Source organism: Hypoxylon trugodes (genome assembly GCF_022578975.1).
Source record: "Hypoxylon trugodes strain CBS 135444 unplaced genomic scaffold F4822scaffold_2, whole genome shotgun sequence".
NCBI lineage: Eukaryota > Fungi > Ascomycota > Sordariomycetes > Xylariales > Hypoxylaceae > Hypoxylon > Hypoxylon trugodes.
The window spans coordinates 1513714-1535811 of NW_026250017.1; the positions used below are offsets into that span (position 1 = coordinate 1513714).

At 46.6% G+C, this 22098-nt stretch overlaps 5 protein-coding genes across 5 annotated transcripts; 1 reads left to right on the top strand and 4 right to left on the bottom strand.

Moving 5' to 3' along the window:
- Positions 1–3837: 3837 nt before the first annotated feature.
- On the bottom strand, positions 3838–7050 carry F4822DRAFT_389970 (cytidine deaminase-like protein). Its single transcript, XM_051457024.1, has 3 exons — positions 5382–7050; positions 4509–5169; positions 3838–4447 (listed from the first exon to the last, which is right to left on the bottom strand). The coding sequence occupies exons 1-3, from the start codon at positions 6516–6518 to the stop codon at positions 4254–4256; spliced, it is 1992 nt and encodes a 663-aa protein (XP_051317970.1). The 5' UTR covers positions 6519–7050; the 3' UTR covers positions 3838–4253.
- A 29-nt stretch (positions 7051–7079) lies between these two features.
- On the bottom strand, positions 7080–10696 carry F4822DRAFT_118972 (uncharacterized protein). Its single transcript, XM_051452571.1, has one exon. It carries the CDS (start codon positions 10450–10452, stop codon positions 7819–7821), a length of 2634 nt encoding a protein of 877 aa, XP_051317971.1. The 5' UTR covers positions 10453–10696; the 3' UTR covers positions 7080–7818.
- A 1717-nt stretch (positions 10697–12413) lies between these two features.
- F4822DRAFT_118995 (uncharacterized protein) lies at positions 12414–14788 on the bottom strand. The gene is made up of 3 exons (XM_051452573.1): positions 14068–14788; positions 12793–14010; positions 12414–12740 (listed from the first exon to the last, which is right to left on the bottom strand). Exons 1-3 carry the CDS (start codon positions 14482–14484, stop codon positions 12642–12644), a joined length of 1734 nt encoding a protein of 577 aa, XP_051317972.1. The 5' UTR covers positions 14485–14788; the 3' UTR covers positions 12414–12641.
- A 1179-nt stretch (positions 14789–15967) lies between these two features.
- On the bottom strand, positions 15968–18663 carry F4822DRAFT_118977 (uncharacterized protein). The gene is made up of 2 exons (XM_051452572.1): positions 18604–18663; positions 15968–18548 (listed from the first exon to the last, which is right to left on the bottom strand). Exon 2 carries the CDS (start codon positions 18460–18462, stop codon positions 16030–16032), a length of 2433 nt encoding a protein of 810 aa, XP_051317973.1. The 5' UTR covers positions 18463–18548; positions 18604–18663; the 3' UTR covers positions 15968–16029.
- A 1114-nt stretch (positions 18664–19777) lies between these two features.
- Positions 19778–21969, top strand: F4822DRAFT_119085 (uncharacterized protein). Its single transcript, XM_051452575.1, has 3 exons — positions 19778–20246; positions 20329–20760; positions 20829–21969. Exons 1-3 carry the CDS (start codon positions 20133–20135, stop codon positions 21729–21731), a joined length of 1449 nt encoding a protein of 482 aa, XP_051317974.1. The 5' UTR covers positions 19778–20132; the 3' UTR covers positions 21732–21969.
- The last annotated feature ends 129 nt before the right edge of the window (positions 21970–22098 follow it).

Here is a 22098-nt window from a genome sequence, read left to right on the forward strand (position 1 = left end):
GCTGCCAATCTAGGCCTTGCCCCAGGCTCGAACTGCTAGAATGGACTCCCTGATTGATTATTTCTTTTGAAAGTCATTGTTCGGCTTTCTCCATGCACGCAATCCAGGCCATGTGAAGCCACTATCCCCAAAGTACATCTACCGAATCCTGTATCATAGGTCGAGAAAGGAATATTTATATCGCACATCGTTGTGAATAGAATTGGTATTAGGTCAGTACGCTATCCTACTACCGCATTTTCTTTATTATGGACAATTATTGAGAGGTTGCATCTTGGTATCTTGGGGCCCTAGGAATTCTTGGGATGGGAGATTGGGAACGTTCCCTGGATTGGGCCATTTTGCTATTCGTACCTATATCCGGCCTTCCAGGCTCGTATTTTAATCTTAGGGGTTGGTTCGAGCGAATCGAGGAATCTCACGAGTAAGAAGTCTGTTTGCCAATGCGTCAGCTCTGCATCAAACAGACAATCCAATAGATAGCGGGGTAGGGGGAGTAGATTAATTGACTTCACCGATACTTCAGATAAGTCTTCTTCAATCCAGTTGTATTTCGTGATTTGGGCACAGCACAGTGGATTTATACCGAAAGGAGAGCATGGATGGTGTATGATTTTCCAGTTGCTCTTCTCGAGCCGGCGAGTTGGTTGTAGAGGCAACTGATGATACGCCGTTGATCGTCGTGCTACTAGTATAGGTAGGAGGGAAATATTCCGAAATCATGACAGCTGAGAATTCCCCGGTGACATGAAGAATATATTGCGCTTGGTTTAATGTAATCATAAATCTACGCGACGACGACAGTAGGGCCAGAACTACATCAGCCAGCCCAGATGCCATCCATTGCTAAGGGGTATGGTCGAAATACCAGGAAATACGGCCGCTAAAATATTAAGAAAAAGTCATTTCAATGGCGCCTTTCCAATTACCAATAAGTCATTTAAGAGTCCGATATATTGGATTGTTTTGCTTGCTATGCTCACTCTAGGCCGATGCTGAACTCCTAGATTGCGAGTGGTAACACCGCGCAGTAAAACGCCCCCAGAGTCAATGGTGACCCACGTAAAATATGGCCCAGGGGATCGATCGGGTTTAATCATTGACTATTTTCCGTCGGAATTCCTTTCCATACCTAGGTACACCAAATGTATTTGATCCTATTTAGATGGACCTGATTACCATCAGAGATCAAGCATGATCTTTGACCGCTCCATCATGTATTGTGGCCATTGACGCCTATCTGCCACGCCGTGACTTGGTATTTTCCAATCATTATAATTCACAGCGATGAACAAAGATATGAGGCCTCATTAATACTGCTATTATAAGCACTCGCACTAATGAGAAGGTCCTTCTGCAGTCAAAGGTGTCAGTCGATAAAAGTTATTCCGTTATGAAGCCCTACCACCAGCCTGAATCATCGTGAAGCATTAGGAGTTCAATAACAGCATCATATCACTATTGTTATGTTTCTAGACGCCTAGATCGCTTATGAGCACCTGAAGTCCCTGTAATTAATCAGGCGTTTTTCCTACCTAGGTAGTCAAATATTAAGGGCTCGAGGTCCGCCTTGAGCACAAGACAAGGCGTTTCCAAAGGCCATCATAGTCCGTATGGAAGCGGTAGGCGTGTTTGGCTAGGAACTTGCCTATACGTACGGATAACGTAGAGGGTGTGGAATTTCATGATCCGAAGCATAATTGTACAGATAGCGCTGGTTTCTTGACTGCTCGACAGCACACTTAGTTCTACCTACTTCTAGACCAACCCAAGCCGAGCATTTCGTTTTCGGTGGATGTGGTTGGATGATAAGAGATTTGATAACAATAATTCTCAACCTGACACTTCCATATGATGAAAAGTCACGATATACCACTAAAGCGGGTAGCCGGTGTACTCCACCTAGGACAATGGCACAATGCCTGGTATCATGTATCGGGGCGGTCCCTCCAATTCATACATGAACACCACTAAATCTATATGGCCTCAGGAAGAAAAGCCATCGCTCTAAACCCTGTTTAGGACCATCCATTTGGAGCTCTGAGAATCCCGACGAGCCATGACGAAGTACTCGCCGGTATCGCTTCTAGACTAGACATCTACGATGCTAGGAACCTCATTGCGCATCGTGAAACAATTCGATTGGTGTGGGCATAAAAAACGGGATCAATGGGTTGAGAGAACTTGTAAATGAGAAGCCAGACCAGTTTTGGACTCGTGGCTGGGCTGCGTAGTTGGTGGTTATTCCTCTAAGGAGAGTACGCGCGAAGCTGTTTAAGGTCTAAGAATGGTGGTGACTAACTGGACACTTGTTAGCCAAAGAAACACAAAGAAAGATGCTGTTGAAAATATAGAGATTATATTAGGGGCTTGCTGTAGTGGCATATTTCGGAGTGTTATGGTGGGGAAATATGACCTCAACGACAGCAGCGAGAATATGAATTAAGGTGATCCATATGCTCTCCGTCCTTCTACTCAATTCATGGGAGGTGTATATCCTTCTTCCTTGAACTAAGGAGCTTAAGAGGCCAATTGACTGAATGTTTGGATTAAGATGGGGTGTATTTTTGAACAGAGATGTGCTACAGGGCCATGATCTTGTAGGCGGGCAATGCTGCGCCAGCGCCGGGCATGGGTGAACAGGGGGCATTCTTGGCTTTCGCAGTGCCTCAGGTAGGTAATAACCGAATAGGTCATGTCTCCATTGATAGGAAGAAAAGAAATAGGGGTCAACGAATCCAATTATTTAAAGTCAGAGATGTTAATGGTATATGTTAGATAAACATGTATATAACCTAACAAGCGCAAGAGTCGTTGATGGAAGAAAGAAATAATACTTGGCGCAAGTAGACTTGAGGATGTACTGTACAGTATAGTATGATAACAGTGCGATATAACGAAGGTGGCATAGACACACCCAGGGCTATCAGTGCTGTCAGTGCTGCGATGGCCCGGTTATCAGTGGATATACTCCCTACGGCAAATTCCCGAGTAGTAGGGATAAGCAGGAAAAATCACCATCAAACCACAATTAGGTGCGTATTTACGATATATTTATCTTCTTGGGTATTTAGGTGATAGTAATATAGCGTACCTAGGTACCTATAGTGAGTTATGAGGCCAGTGGGACGGAAGAACGAATCCACTGAGCCAGATCCTGTTACAAGACCACGTCAGTACTGGTTGGTACCTGGTACCGCCCCTGATACTGGAAGTTGACTAGCCAGCCAACCGAACAAATATTGACTAAGACGTACATATGTATTTCTTTTTTTTTTTTTTTTTTTTTTCACGCGGGTGTTGCTTTTTTCCTTGCCTGCCTACCTACCTAGGTACTTACCGTCCCTCATACATCCCCATCACACTACTGAGACATGTTCTTGTACGGCATCTGGGGAATAAGAAAGAATAGGACGTTTGGTCGATGGCACGCACCTAGGTGGGTAGTTACTTGCCCGCCTCAGCGAAAGTGTGTACACCCCCTGGGTGGTGGCGCTGAACACGTTCTATCACTCGCACGCGATAGTGTTCACCAAGCGGGCAACAAAGAAGCACTGCCCATCACCCACGTTTGGCTCCTTAACTCCCTAACTCTCTAAGTACTTAGGTGGTTTGTAGGCTACTCAAGTAGATCGATTACCCTTGCAAGCTTGGTTCTGTAGGTAAATGAGGCATTGTTGAGCAAGCCTCAAATGGCTCGTGCAATACCAGATCGGCCAATTACATTTCTCCTCCTTGATGCTATCTAGACCCATTACGGGGTCCCTACTTAGAGCATTAGCGAATATAGACGACGAGATCTGTAGGGCTAGAATATTCTCCATTTCCATTAATTAACACACCTAAGCGACACTTAATACACGTCAAATCAGACATATGGTTACGTTCATTGGTTCTTTACTATAGGTTACTTAAAATATCAATTAGGCATGCAAACCAGCATCAGATGCAGAGACCTATGAAAATAAACGGACTTAAACATCTACTTATGAAGGCACATACGATACGACCAAGTCAAATGGTGACCTCCAACCCTCCTTTCCATGCGCCGGCCTCAGAACTATGATGCCCCCTCCTTCGGTGGTATTCCACCTTGGGCTCAAATAAAACATAAATCGAAAACTCCGGGGAGAACTCTCCCATCCATGCAGTGTATGGGAATCTGATGCAGGTCTATCGTCATAATGTTACAGCATTTGCATATCAAAGTCGTGAAGGTCGTAAGCGACATCGAAAGACAGGATGTTATCAACTTAAGCGATGATATCCCCGTTGATTACCTCAACATTCTCAACATTATCGTCGTTCTCACCATCGTTGCCTCTCGCCTCGGCGTCCATGGGTGCATCTGGGTCCGAAAACTCGGATGCGCTACCGCCGTTCTTAGCCTGGTTTTCCATAGCATACAAGCGGGCGGCTCTGCCTTCTTTCTTGCGAGGTTGTGGGGCTACAGCAATAAAAGTTAGTTGACAGCGCTTTGGATGGAGGTTTGGTGAGGGATGCCTTACCTCTGCCGTTCTCCTGCACGTAGAACCGTCGGAGTAGTGATACCGCCTCGTCACGAAGATAACCTCCCTCGACTGGAAACCCAGACTCTACATTGCCTCCATCGCCGTCATCCTCATCACGCTGAATGGGAGCAGCTTTTCCTTTGATGATACGTTGCACATCTTGAGGGCCATAACCGTTCTGGTAGGGCCGATCCGTCGGCTTTGGGACAGGTTTGGAGTTCATGTGTATCTTGAAAACACCTCCAGTTCCACCGAATTTGTCATTTACGGCGCCGAAATACACCTTTTTGACTCCTAGCTGTCGAAGAAGTGAAGCACACATAACACAAGGCTCAACAGTGACGTAGAGAATGCAGTCGGATATGATGTTGCGGTCAACTACTGGAGCTGGATGAAGCTTTTGGCCATAAGGAAAAATGTGGCCGTCGCTTGGGTCGACGTCGCCCCAGCTTGCATCGTCCAAGGCGGGGTCGCTGCTAACTTCCTGGGCGTCACTTGGTCTTTTTTGAGAAAGCAAAGCAGACAGAGCCATGAACTCAGCGTGTCGGGTACCATTCCGAGTGACATTTGTCGCGTTCATTCCTTTAGCAATAATCCTTCCGTGGTGTACTAGCACACACCCCACAGGCGTTTCGTTGGTATTTAGAGCTAAATTACCCTGTTTTCTTGTTAGTAGGTTTGTGGAATTGGTGATGGCTAATGAGCAAGAAGATAGATAGAAAAGCACGATTGGGGGAGGTGTTAACTGGTGTAAGTCTGCTGGACAGTGGTGACTCAGCTCGATAGGAATGGTTGGATTTAAACGTTAATTGGGGGGTGGGGATAGAGAATGCGAGAAAGATGATGCAAGGTAATTGGCAAAACACTTACCATAGCAAGAGCCTCTCGCATGAATTTGAGATGATTAGCTCGTTCAACTCGCTCCTCTTCCGTCTTGGGCTCGATCAATCCAGGAAGATTAGGAGCTGGTGGGGGAGTAGGCTTAGGGATGGCGGCTTTATCAGTAAGAGGTAAGGCAACAACAATAGGCGTAGGAGCAACCGTGGGCGCCTTGAGGGCGACGGGAGTGGCGGCAATCTTCAACTCGGAGGGCTTCTCGGGACCCGAAACACCATCAAGAGTGAGACGATCAACACCAGCACTGACTTCTTCCGCCTGTCGATCGAGAGGGATATTTTCTATCATTTGAGGTTTGTCAAAAGGAGTGATTGCTGGGGTGGCGTGTTGGCCGCAGGTACCCGCCTTCTGAGGTTGAACTTGATTCTCCGCCGCGAGGGGCTTCAGCGCCGGCGACTGCGAGAGAGAAACCTTGGGAGGGTCCTGGGGATATTTACGATCCTTGGGAGGAGCAACATTCTCCTTTCTGACGTCGACAAAAGCTTTCGAGAGCGAAGAACCGCGGTCCCAAGCATTTTTCTCATTTCCCTTGGGGACCTGACTGTCGGGCAGTTGAGAGTTGACCCTGGTGTTACCTTGATTCGCAAGAGGAGTAACGACAGCCGGGGGCGGCACGGGATACTGGTTAGTTGTAGACTTGCTTGTGGTGTCGTCAGGCGGACCGGTGTATGGCGCATTGGAGTTGACGGCCTTGGGACCGTTGCTTTTTGTACCACCTCGCTTTTGGTTTCGCTTTTTAGCGGCCGTCATGGTGTCGTCTTGAGGCGAAGTATCCACGCCCTGTTCGAGATCTATGAAGGGAGAATGGATTTGATGATGATGTTGTTGTGGTGGTGGTGGTGCTGATGATGGTTGAGTTGTTGATTGTGCTTGTGAAGTTTGGAGATGTGGAGATGGATGCGGATGCGGATGGGGATTAGGAGGTGAGACAGATAGCGAGGAGGAATCCCAATCATGTGTGGTTGCAGAAGTTGAGGACGGTTGCCGCGGTTTCTGAGGTGGATTTTTTGTCGAGGTGAAGGGAAAGATGCGGGAGAAGAGTTGAATGAAAGACGCAAACAGTGCCTGCCAGAGGCTCGCCGCGTAACCTGAGGTTTTGTGTTCCGCCATTGTTGCCTTGCTACTGTTCTTTCCTCGCGGTACCTTCTATCTTAATCTTTTATCTCCCACTGCACTGTTTTCTCCCCTACAGTTTCCCTAATTTTTCATCCGACAATTCAAGGTAATTGCTACCACCCTTTTTCTTTTTATATATACCAGATAGGAAGGGAAAAAAAAAAGTTATCACCCCCGACTGTTAATTGAAATCACTTGTCGATTTCTAGACGAAGCAGTGCCGACCGGCGAATTCTGATAAAGCAAGACCTGCATGAAGCTCCTTGTCGGTACAAATAAATCCAATCCGGATGCGAGCGCTCTCATATTAGTATCTATCGCGGTTCAAAGACGACCCACGAAATAGAAGATGAATAGTTATTATGACTCCCTTTTCGAAGCGTCAAGTTATTAAAAATAATTGAAAAGTATCACATCTATAAGATGATCGTAAGTTGCGATTTGAACGACTCGTCATTGTAGCCATGAAAGAAATAAAAATTCGGGATGGAAAACGGGAAAGCGCTTTATTATATATTGATAAGAAGGTAAAAGAACGGCAGCGCGGCTGAGAATTTTCTCGCCGCCCCCTCGGACTAGTCAATTACCTAATTGATGCTAGTGCTACCTAAGCTTCCAAGGTTGTTGTTATCAGGGCACTTCCCCAACTTCCATAAGGTTAGAATTTTGTCATCGTCCTCACCCGATTGGTACCTAAAGTTTCAATAGCGATAGCGGGAGCGTCCGTGTTAGACTGCTACGCTGATGATTTACACCTACCTGGGTACCTATGGTACTTGTTTACACGTAGGTACTTTATATGCACTTACAGGTACCCTTTTTTAAAAGGCAAGTACTAAAGTACCTAACAACTATACATGTAGAAACTTTCAATGTTCGTCTAAAGCATTAAATCTTAAAGGATGAAGAGTTTTAGACGAAGGACGTACCACACTGTACACTCATCAGACGTTATTTGAAGCTAGAATTCCTAAATCCATTAGTAACCGAATTGATCATTTAGCTTCACAACTACACGGTAACATCATTAATAAAAAGCAGCTAAGGGTCGTATTGGTCTAAGTAGGCGCGAGATACATCACCTCCTAAACATCATCAGCTGGACCGACCCTCAACCACCATCTTTCCTCGACTGCGAGCCGCAAGCTCACTTCGAACCCGCCAATATCTATTTATCCAAGGGTATCATCTTTTTTAAAATGCAATGCAATCACATGCTAGCCGTAATAACAACAGTAGTACACATGATCCACCAAAGCCGCATATCCAGTATATCCATCACTCAATGCTACCATCACCATGCAATGCTCGTCATATGTTGCAAACCAGAGACCCTTATGGCTCTGCCTTGTATCTGGGCAAACGCTCTTCTCCCAAAGTCGCTTGAGATTTTAGAGAAAGTCCTTGGTAATTGGGAATATCTTGATCCGATACCGTTCATAACAGAAATAGGGATTCGTCTAACGAAGGAAAGAGGTTGTGTGGTCAAATCCAGCAGGTCCACACATGGGGTGACTTGTTGCCATGCTGCGACGCGAGCGACGGCAATGGGAAGAGGCTTCGTTAGGCTAGATGTAGTTTTTGTTTCGTCGGTCTTGTTCAATCGCCATTGAGACAACATGCTCGTAACAGAAGCCTGTAGTAGAACCAGAACCAGCAGGCATGCTGTAAATATGGCTGGTTGATGTTGGTTGTATGTATCTGATCCGTTTTGTCCTTGTTCCGATTTAATGGGGCCTGTTCCTCCTTGGGAAGGCACATGGATTGATAGTACAAAGGGTAACACATGAAGCGCCATCACACCAAGAGCCGACACCAGTAAGTCCGAGGAAAGTACTGCCAGGTTAGTCTTAAGAATTGACGGGGGCAAAGTAGGCTGAGTGTATTGGCTGCTCGTCTTGGCGGAGTCTGGTGCTGAAGTCGACCGGAAAGTTGACGTAGTAACACTTGCGATCTGGGGAGACTGGTCACCAGCATTAGATATGTATTGTCCTGGGACGGCGGCACTTGGCGCCAGTGCTGCGTCGGCAGTCGGCCTTGTGCGATGTATCGTCCGTAGCGAGAACAGCGACAAAGGCTTATCTAGCCTGAAGCTCTCCGCGGCAGCATCAATTGATGTTGTTGTTCCATTGCCGAATGTTTGGTTCTGCGAGCGGTTTAGACCAGTGCTGTGACTAATCGCGCGAATGCGACTTACGCTCTGGCTTTGGGTAGGTGAATGTCGTTCGTTCGATGATGAGCCAATCGACGAGATTTCTACATTCTCCCGTAGTACTAGGTCAATAGACACAGTACTCAAATTGACATTGCTAGTTGTCGACACAGGAGCCGGATTTTGTTGGTCTTGCTTAGTCGTTGTACTCAACCTAATTGGTCTTAGGCCGGTGGAAGGCGACGATGATGCGAATCGTGATTCGGACTGTCCAGGTGATGCGACATCTAGTTGGGTCGGCGATAGGCTTTCGTCAAGAGACAACGACGCGCTTGTTGGCGGCAATGGGGTTAGTTCGCCTGGACGATCTGGAACATGCCACTTAGGCACTTGGTCAATTTGTCTGTTACCGCCATATAGCGCATCAGTGGATGAGGTTGGTTTGGTGTCCACTATCTCGCGGTATGACGGCGTGTTCGGTTCGCCTGGCGAAGGTGCTCGTTGCTGTTGGAGGGAACGTGTCTGGTAATCTGCATCCACGGATACAGATAGCTGGGTAACGAAGCCTGGGTCGTGGCCTGTACTATCCCGCCTGTGGCTATCTAGTGATCGTTGGTAGTTGGTGCAGTCGGAATATTGAGGACCGGGAACCGCTGCGACTTCCTTGGTTAGGCTTGGATCATCGTCTAGATATGTTGATGAGCCCGGTGAGTAGAGGTTGAAGTCGGCATAATCGTTGCCAGCCTCGCCTCCAGGGTTTAGGTAAGGTGGAAGTAGTGATTGAGTATCACCCTCCACGGTGCTAACCGCTGTATTTTGGGCACTAAGTGTCTGAGCCGGTGTAATCGGTTGTGAAGATGAGAAGGAGTTGGATGATGAAGGTGAGAAGTGGCCCGCAGGGTCCAGAAAGAAATCGTAGTCGTATGGGATGGTTTCGGTTGGCTCTTCGTCGTATTGGACAAACTGGTCCCAATCCATGGTCGATGGGTCGACTAATGATTCTGGCATGATCGAGTCAAACGACGCTGTGCCCATATTTATAAGGTCGAAAGATGACATATCGAGGGGTTGTTCCAAAGGCTCCAGTACTAATTGGGGTGGTGGGGCGGATGGTGCTGCCGATGAAGCAGTCGCCTTCTTGGTCTTTCTGGAAGCCTTGGCTGTAGAAGAACCCGAAGACCTTTTGTGGCTTGGATCACAACGGACTTTCTTCTTCCGGCAAGCATCGCAAGCCTTGATGATTCGCATTAGATGGGCGTGATCACGTTGCTCCTTTGTCTTGCAGCCACGGGACGCAGAGTTGGTGACATCCTTTCCATCCCTGGTCATTATTTTCATACCAGGGAGGTGAGAGAAGTCAGTGGATATCGCAGATTTGCCGTTGGATGGCTTCCGGGGCTTGGATTCACTAGAAGAGGGAGCGTGGCTAGTTTGAGTCCATTGCCTCTCGGACATAACGGGAGATGTGAAATTGGAAGCATAGCCGGAATCTAACATCGATCCAGTAGGTGACTCTGTGGTTGAACCGAGGGAAGGGTAAACCATGAAGAATTTGAATAGTTCCCCAGTAACCATGGAGTGCTCGAAGAACTCCATGGAGACGGCCGCACGCTTTTCGCTGATAGAAGCGGCGCCAGTGACGTAGGCATCAATCATCTCGTCCAGCTGCTTGGAACCCATAGCAGGGAAGAACTGCAAGGGCGCACCAATAGTAGGCTGGTGGACCGAGAAGCCCATGAGGGAGGTGGCAGAGTTGTTGCGCGACATATATGACATCTTGATAATGTTGATGTCGCCAATGGTGTCGCGAGAGTGGTTACAATACAGCTTGGTGGGAATAGCAACTTGTGGGGTTTAGACAAGCGCTGATTCACTGGCGAATGCCCAGAACCCTCGTGATGAATATTGATTGGCGCCAACTTTGGGTCGAGGTTCTAGGTAGGCTAGGGTGGGTAGATAGTTACAATTGGGTACGAAAAACTTGACTTGGTAGCTTTCGTTTCTCGTTTTCCCTTTCTTTTTTCTTAGTGGTTGAGCTCACTTGTGTGCTCGATGGTGTAGGGTGAAGCCAATTCGGCGGGGATCCCGTTGGCTATCGAGATTGATTTTGGTGATGTTGGTGATGTTGTGTGGGTGGGATGAAAGATGTGAGACCTGCTTGAGTCAGGACACCTTGAATGGGCGATAAGGTGCCTGGCTCAGGAGTCAGGGGTAAAGCGAGTGAGAGTCTTCGGGATGGAAGAATGGGATTGATAATTCAGTAGTTAATCTAGTATAGTTAGGATGGAAGAAAAAAGAAAAGGAGGAAAGAAGGAATCGAAGCTCGGGGAGGGAGTCACAGGGTGATATTTCATTCTGACTTTCCCATCTTTTTGTCTTTTGTTATACAATAGCGCGCGTGCAAAGCCTCAATTCAGCAACGGGCAAGAAGGGCGGAGCAGGGTTTTGAGACCCACCCCGGCGAAGAAGTAGCTCGACCGCCTAACCAATCATAGTAGCTTTTAAGTGGGTATATGTATTCCGGATGGCCCTAGCCTCCAAGTACCCTAACCCCCATAATTGTTAGAGCTTCCATACAAAACCGTACACATATTATAGCAGATTTAGTTTCGAGTCCCATCAATGCCGGCGAAGGATGATTGGAAGCCTGAGGCATCAATCGGCGAACCAAACAGGTGTTTTTGACTCATCCGAGAATTGACCAATGCTACGAACCATTCCACCACCAACTAAAAAAAAATAAGCAAGCACTTTACTTTTTTCATTTCAATGCTTGTACATATCTAATGAATAATGAGTGACGTATGTACATACGACGCATACATAACGGAACGCCTTGAAGTTGAATTCAATTGGTTCCTGCTAATAGCAAGTACATACAATTGTAGGAGGTAGGCATTCAAGAAATTAAGAATGGAATATCCTCTCCGATGTATCCTGTTATAAACATAGCAATGCAATGTTAAGCCTAAGCCACGTTTAACCCCCCTGGCGTTCTTATCGGCCAACCCCACCAGATCTAAAAGATCTAGCAGAGCGTCAGGAACCTAATCTTCTCTTCTAAAGGATTAACCTTTTACGGGAGAGAAGGAGGGGATGGCACAGGCGTATGTATATATGTAGCATTAAATTATGATTGCGGGGTTTGAAATTCAAGTATATGTAGATTCAATGTTTCTAACTCTTGCCCTACGTACACTTGTGGTGCACATGTGGTATAATATTTAGGTACTTATGTACCTACCTATATCAATTGATGTAGGCAGGTGTCGTATAGCTGCGTCGCAGTCATACATAAACTTATGAGTCAATACATATAGCCTACATAATATGTACCTACCTATGTACCTAGTATGTAGGTATACTACCTATGTAGGTAGACTATCGTATAAACATACCACTTACATATCTACATACTCACGTATATGTAAATATGTACGCGTACTATACTCACATGCAAAATGTCTAACCACAAATACTCTTAACCTCTTAACTGCGTGTAGTTTCTAGATCCAGAAATACATGAAATTGAAATACGAATATATATATAGTGGACTAAATAGTAAGTTGACTGCTTTGCTGAAGGATTTGCTCATGCCCGCCTATTAGGAAGCATGAGGTATTACTATGGCAGGCAGCTACCTAGTATATAAGGAGGCAGATTGAAGGTAGTCAACACATTAACACATCAACATAAAATGAATTAAGTCGTGTCGCTCGTTATTAATTCGTTTTCCTAACCATAATGCTCAAGATGCTGATCCTCAATGCCAAATGCAATATACCAGAAGGAAAGAAAAGGCCTTAACTTGGGAGTAAGGGGAGTTTCTATTCCAACACCCAAGATATGAAAAAAGAAAATAGGGGTATCAATGCTAAACATGCAAAACGATCTCATAACTCATACTTTGGCCAGACCAAATGAAGCAAAAGGATATAGGCACATAGGAGTTCCAGTGAACTACCTACGCAACAGCTACGACACGGAATCCATGCCATACCGAAGTTTCGACTGATGGGATCCGGTTCCTTGGACGATGGCGGCCGCGAGGCCTGTGACTAAGCTTCTACTCGTTAGCATCTATCATCCGCTAGCGACACGACTTGTTTACTAACTTCATCGATAGCATAGGCCCTGGTCCGGTCTTTCATCACCCATGTCGCGATGAACCCGGTCAATAGTAACACCAAAGAGCACCAACCGATTGCATCCATACTAGCCGTGCAAAGCGACAGCATAAGGCAGCTGCTTTCCTGAATTATTGTAGCTAACACGGGGACTACAATAGAAATTAGATAGCCAACGGGCAGCTTGCCATAACGTAGCAAGAGTATTGGACATTGATGCGACGAGCTAGTTGGGGTTTTCTTCCCTCGCTTCGATCGACAACATCCAAAACGATCTTTACGGGTAGGGCGGAGACCGGATGCATCGCTACTCGTGTCCCATTTGGCGTTGTGATATTGGTAATGCTCGAACAGGTTGCCAGCCCCGGAATTATCGATGTAACCACCATTCATGCTTCCACCACCTAGCCATGGCTGATTCCCTTCGAGATTTGCATTCCAAGAATATCCTGCTTCGGATTCGGTAACGACTACTGACCCTAGGACGGATTCGTCTCTGGTGGATCCGTAATACCATCTCTGGTAAGAACCCGAGCAACTTTCTCTTGTGCATCTGAAATCGAAATCTAGTGCCGGTCGTTCTAGATCATCAGGAGCCTTAGCCTTAGCATGGCAGAGCGTGCACACAAACCAGAACCGTGGAGACATGTCATGGTAGGTGTGATGTTTGGTTCGAAAGTGGTCAGACAACTGGTCAAACGGACCGGTCCAACAACAACAAGAGCGTTCCGACGACGTATCTGACATGGTATCTACCGAGCCCTTATACTCGCATTGCCAACGGTTTGGGTAATCGTGTCTCTGACTACCGATCTCGAGGAATTCGCCATTTACGTGGTTCGGCGATTGACCAGTCATGTCGTTGCCTGGGTGGTAGGTTTGCCCTGGACCCTGGAGCATTGTCTCATCCAGATAAATGGCGTCGGAGTTGAACCGGCTTACTATTTGTTGCACGTCAAAGCGGATTATGTCCTCGTGGTCACTCATTAACGGTGATAGATCAATGAAATCGTTTGATGTAGGGTCTTGATCCGGTGGTCCTGTCGCAGCACCACCCGTCCCAAACGTTTCACGATTTAGTTCCTGTTCTGAGGACATGTGCGGCATAATTTCGCTTCGCTCATGTGATATGCCACGACTCGATGATTGCGGGATTAAGGAACTGCGATAATTCTCTTCTAGTTTACTAAAATCATGACAATCACACTGGCAGTGCATATGTCAGTATGCCGTGGTTCTCTTAAATATTGTCGCTAGCCTTACCGTTATTTTCTTTGCACGGTGGTGAGGGCACGCGAGCTTGAGCTTCCGCTTGAGTGCGGTGTTTAATCTTGTGTTATCTTTTAGCGGTCCTCTTCTCCTACCTCGAGGTTTCCTGTGTCGCTCTCTTTCCTGGGCAGTCAAGTCTTGTGTAGAAGGCGTCTCTGGGTCGTCTATAGGTGAATGAGCCGTGCTGACGGATGGAGCTGCAGGGTTTGGTAATAAGTTTTGTTGGGATGCGACGTGAGTTTGTAGACGTGTGCGTTCATGTGTCTGTCTGATTTCGTTATAGATCCTCTGGTTCTCAGCGGTTGGCTCGACAATGATTCTGAGTGGGTTGCGTGGATCGTAGCTTCTAGACATATGAGGAGGAGCGAAGGGGGATAAAGAAGCTCTATGGTCTTGGGTCGGCGAAGCCATAGTTAACACCGAAAGCGTGTAACGACTACTTTGTCGACCACGCGCAAAAAGTAGATAGCAAGCAGCCTTGCAAGTATACAAGCTCGCTAGTAGATCCCCAACAGGATTAGGAACAGGAATAGGAATAGGCGGGGTGGGAAATGAAATCGTGAAGGATAGTAGGGCAGGGGCTGAACGGCAGGGTTTGAGTAAACGAGTGTCTAAGACGAGTAGATGAACCGAACAATGAGACAAAAAGTCGAGATTGTAGGTTGGTAGGTTGGTAGCCTGGTTGGCTGTGTATAATGATAGTGATAGTTAGGAGGGAAAAGTCAAGATAGGGCAAGACAAATATTTGAAGAGCAACCCGAGAGGTACCTAACAACGTACATGTACTCGCTTGTAGCATCAGTGTAGGTACTGCGCCTAGCTGAGGCTGACGAGGAGGCAGATTTTTTTTTTTTCTTCTCCTTCTTCCCATTAAACAAACCTCCACTACAGATTTCGACCACATGAACTTGCTGACCCCGGATCAACTTACCGATCATTGGATGTCGCTTGGCTTAGAAGCGTTCCATGCGTCATTCGCTTAAACCAAGAGCACCTCACATCGGATCCGAGCTTTAAGCATGAATTCCGGCGACATAATTGAATTCTACCTACATATATGTAGAGAAAAAGACGGCTTCGGCGTTGGCAGTCTTGGACGACACTTAATATTCTCCTTGGCCGAACTTTCGGTGAACGGAGACCAGTGCAGTGCAGAGTATTGTCCTTCTAATATTGAGGTCCGCGAGGATGAGGATGAGGGACATGGCGAAGAAGAGAATCGATTCGAGCGGGGGAATTGAGGAACGAGCCTCCTTGCTTTTTTTTTTTTTCTTTTTTCTTTTCTTTTTCCTTTTCTCTGGTTTCTTTTCCCTGTAAATCCCACAGCATATAGGATGCGGGTGAGAGACCCCACCTACATACCTAATGTACGCAGCTCTCTATATGTATGTAACCACATCGGGAAGACAGGGTATCTATCCATCCAAGTACGTATATCCTACCTAGGTGGCTGGCAATGAAACCAGAATGGCTAGGCTCGAGTTGACACGTAACATGCTGTTCATCTGATATTTAGATTAAGCCAAACGTGCTGCCTCGTGTGTACGTACGAACGAACGTGCAGGCTTGCTGCAAACCTCTGGGTATATTGCGCATCTTAATAGTATCGTCATCCAGTCCTTCTTCTAGCGGTCAAGCAGTATATGCAAGATGTAAGTCCATGCTACATATGCACTGATGATAACTTACTAATCGCTGTGTCATTTAAGGCAGACCCTCTAATTAGTTTATCTGTTCTTGAGTTAATTGTATTAGTCGTTTTGTCAACACGGCTATTTTATGAATTGCATCGCAAGGTAGAAACTATTATATCGTTTCTAGCCTCGTCATAAATTTATTATTGCGTAGCGTAGATGAATATGGCCTTGAATAGTGTTTGCAGACTACTATTTGACGGTCATGAAAATAATTGAGAATTTCCTAAACTTCGCACAAAAACAGGCAACTCGTAATGTCTTACGAAGGTCGAGTGAATTCGAATAGATCGTGAGCCTCTCTACTCCATGGTCCTCCATTGGCTCTAGCGAATCCGGGCATCGGCGCAGTGGCTGTTTCTCGACGCCGATTTTCGAGCCTCGAGGCTCGTTTGTGACTCTCATGCTTCTCAAGGTCTAATGGTTTCCCCACCGCTGCTTCTGCGGGTAAAGGACACTGCGGAACCTGACCGGCAGCATCCGAAGGCTTGGCAGCTTTCTTGCCTCGGGTTGCGGGGTTGATCACTGCTTTCGCCGGTGGCAACCGAACCACTGCATTGCTTTCAGGCGCTAGAGCCTGCATTTCCGGTTTCTCGCTTCGTCCGATTGACTCGGATCTGGGTTGTTTCTGCGGAACACATGGATTCGTCTCCATACGAGATGCTTCCGTATTGTGAGAGTCGATGGACTTAATAGTATCATTTTCATTCGCTATACCCGCTTCATCGACGGGAAAAGTATCTTGAATCTTATCAGTTATGTTGGCTTGGTTACTCGTTATCGTATTCGCATGATTCGCTCGCATTGCTCCCATCGTCGTTCTCTGTACCTCGGAGTCGTCCTTAGACGATTCATCCATTCGGCCTCGTTTGCCGTACCCATCCACACTTCTCTCACCCCTCAGTGCGTTACCGCTACTGTCATCTATTTCTTCATCGAAAATGAACCCGATAACTTCCTTACTACGAATGCTTTTACGGCCTAGATGAGCGAGCCGGGTAGTGGGTACACCGTCGGGTAATCCAAATTCATCTTCATCAGAGGAATACCGTTTTTCATCATATTCTGCCTCTGCCAAATAAATACTCCTACTAGTTTCACTTCGCATCCCTTTCTTCTTTCTCGGTGGTTGCTTTCTGTTACCAGTACCGCCAATGTCCTCTGTTAAAATGGCGTCCTCGCGTGTAGGTTCGGGCGCCATTTTAGAACCGCATTTCGTCATACCACGTTGAATGCGGGTCGACTGATTCTGAGATTGATTTATATCTAGGGGAGTTGGCGAACAGCGATCTTCGTTTTCGATGGACTGAGAGCGATGGACAGAATGTTGTGCGTTTCTAGCCTTGTTACTTGAGTTGGCGCCAATTTGTTTCTTCTGTCGAGGGCGGTTTACTTCTTCGGTTCCGTTGTCCGAAGGCTTATCTCCACTGAGAATATCACTATTAGAGCTTCTCCTTGCGATATCGCTAGGTGAGCTATGACGATCAAATAGGCTTTCGATCGCTTTAGAGGACGACTTGTCCGCATCTAGTTTGCTAGTGACCATTAGCAAGCCACGCTTCTTCCGTGGCTTGATACGCAATTCTGTCCTTGGTTCGCTGATGAAGTTTTCTTGAAGCAACTCTCGGCGCCCTTCGTTGTCGCCCAGTATTCCAGTGTTTTTTCTAAGCTTTGGTTCCGTGGAACCTGCTTTGCCTCTATTTTCTAAACTTGTCGGTGAAGTCACGTTATGGCGCACGTTACTCTCAGTTCCTGTTTCGAATTGATCTGATTTTAGATCTCTCGAGTTTAGGTCTTCTGGTGGCGGTAAAGGCTGTGGTGAGTTTTTTCGCATGTCATGGCCCCCAACTGCTTTTCTTCGCCCTATTCCCGGCTGTTTGGGCCTATTAAGCCGCGAATCTTTTTCAGTCCTTGAAGCCGTTGTATGCGTCAATATAAGCGGTCCGAGCGATTCGGTAGCATATTGACCGTCTATGACAACAGACGACGGTCTCATTGGCTTACTTCGTGCGGAAGGAGTGCTGGCTGGCGTGCCCGAGAGGGTGAGCGCAGCACCGAATAAGCTTTGTGCGTAACCGCCTTTGCTTGGAGGTGACGCCTCTCGCTTCCTTCGCTTTGCAGGGCGATCGTGGTTATTTTCTGGAGATGCAGCTAGTTTCTGTCTTTCTTCATATGGAGATCCAGTAGGCATAAGAGCACGCCCATGATGTCCTGTAGGTGTACCAATCAAATGGTGAAGAGGTTTATGTCGCAACTGGAAATGAGGTGCAACGGCGTTTATTGTAGAAGGGTCTTCAAGCGTGGGGGGTCGGCGTGCAATGGCGGCTGACTGACGTTCGGCTCTTTCCTGGGCTCTCTTGTCTATGAGCTCAGATAGATCTTGATCTCGACTCCCCGTGCATTCGGCGACCTGAACAATGACACCACCTCTCTCAAGCTCGATCTCTTCGCCTTCACCGAAACCGTAGTCTTCGCGCCAGTGGGTATCACCCATAAAGTTGCCATGGCAATCATATACCATGATACGCTTATTGAATGTATGAAACTTCAAGTTCCCGTCCTGCCATCTTTTTTGCTTCCGACGAAGGTCTTTTGTAAAAAGACAAACATATTCGACGACTAGGGCGGTACTAGCGGGTGCCCGTTGACAAATTGAAGATGCTGAACTATGCGCGACTTGCATAGCTGTGGCCATGGTATAGGATGGTAATCTTTGCACATTACATGTAGAGATTGTCTAATAGGGATGCGATATGATGGTTGATCTTGTTGACGAGTCGCCTGCCCAAGAAAAGTTAAAGTGGAACTTCGCACCGCGTCTTTGTAGGTACCGTACCTGTCCGCCTGTGTACATATGTAGGTTCTTGGCTGCCTGCATGTGGGCATTCAATTGTATCCATGTAATTGTTAGGGGCGTGTTTTAAGTTACTACTTCTATGTAAATTCTCCAAGTAGTCGCGTTCTAGATGACCTACTATAACGCGTTAGCACGTGTAGTTTCCCCAATTACATATGTAGTAGGTACCTCTGGTACATATGTACCTAGCCCTACCGCACCAGCTTAATCCACAGACTAGACGCCTTAAATTTTTTACTTTCCAACGGTTTGAAACCTAACTAGATAATCGGAATCCTCTAGACTCGTCTGTTGTATTGTGCCTTGTGCTTAAAATCAACTTCGAGCAGCAACCGTTGTTTCATCGTTAGAACCTCAAGACTGCTAACGAATTGTTGACTCTTGGTCTTTTAAGAAAGCTCCTATGCGCAGTGACGTCTTCTGGCTTATCGTTACCGCGAACATTAATAGGTAGGTACGCGTACCTAGGCACTTAGGTTAGCATGTGCATTATGTACATATACGTAGGTTAGTTACATATGTATATGGGCACGTATGTATTTGTACGTAAGTATTTATTCGGAACGGTGAGAGCCAACTTATAAATTCGTACTAGTACCTAGGTAGCCTCCAGGGCTGCTCTCTTTTAGTTTGTCGGTCAGAAGTAGTTCTATTGCAAGCACCTTCCTATACCTAAAATGAAATGCCTATCCACATACCTAGGTACGGCACATACGGAGGTACATACATATGTAGCATACATAAAGTGCAATGACTGATTTCGTTCCTTCCACGATTACTTATGACTCCTCGTCTCATATCTATTCCCACCTTTCATTAATTGGAAGTTAGGACTGGACAAGAGGGCAACCCCAGTACTTGGCTCGGTAAAGCGGCAGCCGTTCATTCGCTCCTATTCCCACTCATTCATCTCTAAGCAACATTAAGCTACATAAAGCAAGCAAAGCAAGCATCTTGTACCCTACATATGTAATACCTGCAGCTTCGTGTTTCCGGTCCTGTTTCTGCCTACTCTCTTACCTGCCTCTTACCTGCCTCTTACTTATAACCTTTTTTTTTTTCGCCCCCTCCTCCTACTTCCTATATTTCTTGTAACGTAAAACGAGAGAGGCGCAGCTCGATCGGTTAACATACCTCGCTGATTAACTTCCAAGATTGCTTTTTTAATCTTCCACCTTCATCAGCTGAAGGACGAAAACCCATCCTCTACAATAATAAGTACCTATCAATCCCTAAATCGATCTGCAATTGGCATCTTCCCATTACTTGTCTCATTCACCTGGGATATAAGATTATAGCGCAAAGACCCTTCCGTCATGCCTATACCCTGAAGCTGACAACCCCACATACTACCTTACCTACCTAGGTACCAATCTGCATAATAATCAGCCAAAGGAAAGATAGAAAAAAAAAAAAAAAAAAGAGACACCCCACCAGGTGCCTCCTGTTCAGACCAAGCAATCAGACGCGGAAGATTTAGTGCTGTGACGAAACTCAGCTTGCCCAAAATGCAGTCCATGCAAAGACAATTCGGGAAGCTACTCCATAAGAGTCCCGGAGACAATGCCAAAGTTGCCGTATTATTAAATGACTATGAAGATGCTGATAGGGTCCTTGCTAAGGTAGGTAAGAACAAGACGACATTTCCCCTTCACCCCGCCACCCCTAAGATACACAAGTATACTGATAGCTTTGCGCCCTAAGATCATTGACCATGCTAAATCATGGCGAGAGTCTTGGATCTCTCTGGCAATGGCGCAGTTAGGCATAGTCACCGAATACGATGGTCTGTGGGATCCCATAGTCGGCGCGTCCGACGGACATGGCAAGCCAACATTACCCACACCGGATCTTCAACTCGAACGCACCCTGAAATTAAAAGAAGCTTATACTGAGCTCAAGAATGAATTGCTCGAAGAAGTTGGTCTCATAGAATCGACTATACTTAGGCCTGCGACGGATGCCCGCGACTGCATTGCACCATTAAGAAAGACGATCAAGAAACGGGAAAACAAGAGGCTAGACTACGAGAAGAGTCAAGACAGAGTCAACAAACTGCAGAGGAAATCCGGCCGGTCCCCTAAAGAAGAAGCAGCTTTAGCAAAAGCCGAGGCAGAAGTTGCACGTACGGCAGAAGTACATCTCCCAAACTTATATATACGAAATATTACCTGATCAATCATGAAGACTAACGATTCGGGTAGGAATTCCACGTTTCAGACTCGCACTTACGAGAGACATTGCCGCCACTTGTGTCTGCAACATTCAGTATAATACCACCGCTAATAGCAGGTGTGGTAACGATCCAGAATAGGCTACTTGGACTGTACTATACCACGCTTCATAATTACTGTCAGGATTATGGTTTTCCATCGCCGCCGCCGCCGATGGAGAGTGTAATATCTGCGTGGTCGGCCGACTATGAACCAATTAAGCGCGAAGTTGAATCAATAACTTGCATCGCAACAGGTAAGGCTGTTAGACAACCCATGAAGCTGCCGGACGATCCAAGTAATCCAAACAACAACGACAATGATCGGAAACCATCCACTTCTTCTACGTCATCTGGGCCTGTTCAAAACGACAACCCCCCTCTGCCTGGTCCGCGGCCGAGTCGCATTCCCTCTTCGACTTCTTTAGCTTCATCCCAAGCAAGCCCCGTAATTCAGTCAAGACCGTCGCCGTCCTTTCTTAACAACAACCACCTGACCCCCACCGATTTCACTACCGCTTCTCGGCTCGGTCAAAATTTGACACCATCCGTTTCGCCTGGTTCGCAGCAACCCCGATCGGATTATTTCGGTCGTCCGTCCACCGCGTCAACGACGGCATCCAGCACCTCTGCCAACACCGCCGTCAGCGCATTCTCGGTAGCAGGCAAGAAGAAGCCTCCACCCCCGCCACCAAAGAAAATTGGCACGAATCGCCCTGAGGAATTTGTAGTCGCGCAATATGCCTTTACAGGGCAGAATGCGGGCGATTTGTCCTTTCGCGAGGGTGACAAGATAAGAATAATCAAGAAAACAAATACGGATCAGGATTGGTGGGTTGGCGAATTAGACGGTGTCAAGGGCAGCTTTCCAGCGAACTATTGTAAAGCGAATTAATAGGCGGCGGCAAGCGCATTATGTGCCATGGTATTTAGGACTTAAGGGTTACGGACAAGCACATTGGGCGATAAGATGCGGTATACTAATAAGAAGTCGAAACAACTTTTCTTTTCCTGATATTGGTTAGAACTAGTATCATCTCCTTGGCCCTTTAGTTGGAAGGGCCAGGATTGGATGGATAGTGAATGAGACGCCATTTGATCAGGAGGATATTAATGAACACGGCGGATAAAATGCAAAGAAAATAGTAAAAGGAGATTGGGGCAGGCCGTATAAAATTATCACCCTAGGTCTTGTTAATGAAAACAAACGCAATACGAATCATGTCATGGTCGCCGGCAAAGACAAGATTCGATATTTTCCT

Excerpts from the sequence above, each read along its gene's own strand:
- F4822DRAFT_389970 (XM_051457024.1), bottom strand. The coding sequence starts at position 6,518 with ATGGCGGAACACAAAACCTCAGGTTACGCGGCGAGCCTCTGGCAGGCA. Across the intron at positions 5,170-5,381 it reads TGCGAGAGGCTCTTGCTATG|GGTAATTTAGCTCTAAATAC; the intron begins GTAAGTGTTTTG and ends ACAAGAAAACAG. Across the intron at positions 4,448-4,508 it reads CGTGCAGGAGAACGGCAGAG|CCCCACAACCTCGCAAGAAA; the intron begins GTAAGGCATCCC and ends TTATTGCTGTAG.
- F4822DRAFT_118972 (XM_051452571.1), bottom strand. The coding sequence starts at position 10,452 with ATGTCATATATGTCGCGCAACAACTCTGCCACCTCCCTCATGGGCTTC.
- F4822DRAFT_118995 (XM_051452573.1), bottom strand. The coding sequence starts at position 14,484 with ATGGCTTCGCCGACCCAAGACCATAGAGCTTCTTTATCCCCCTTCGCT. Across the intron at positions 14,011-14,067 it reads ACCGTGCAAAGAAAATAACG|TGTGATTGTCATGATTTTAG; the intron begins GTAAGGCTAGCG and ends ATGCACTGCCAG. Across the intron at positions 12,741-12,792 it reads GGGCCTATGCTATCGATGAA|CTTAGTCACAGGCCTCGCGG; the intron begins GTTAGTAAACAA and ends AACGAGTAGAAG.
- F4822DRAFT_118977 (XM_051452572.1), bottom strand. The coding sequence starts at position 18,462 with ATGGCCACAGCTATGCAAGTCGCGCATAGTTCAGCATCTTCAATTTGT.
- F4822DRAFT_119085 (XM_051452575.1), top strand. The coding sequence starts at position 20,133 with ATGCAGTCCATGCAAAGACAATTCGGGAAGCTACTCCATAAGAGTCCC. Across the intron at positions 20,247-20,328 it reads CTGATAGGGTCCTTGCTAAG|ATCATTGACCATGCTAAATC; the intron begins GTAGGTAAGAAC and ends TTGCGCCCTAAG. Across the intron at positions 20,761-20,828 it reads AAGTTGCACGTACGGCAGAA|GAATTCCACGTTTCAGACTC; the intron begins GTACATCTCCCA and ends CGATTCGGGTAG.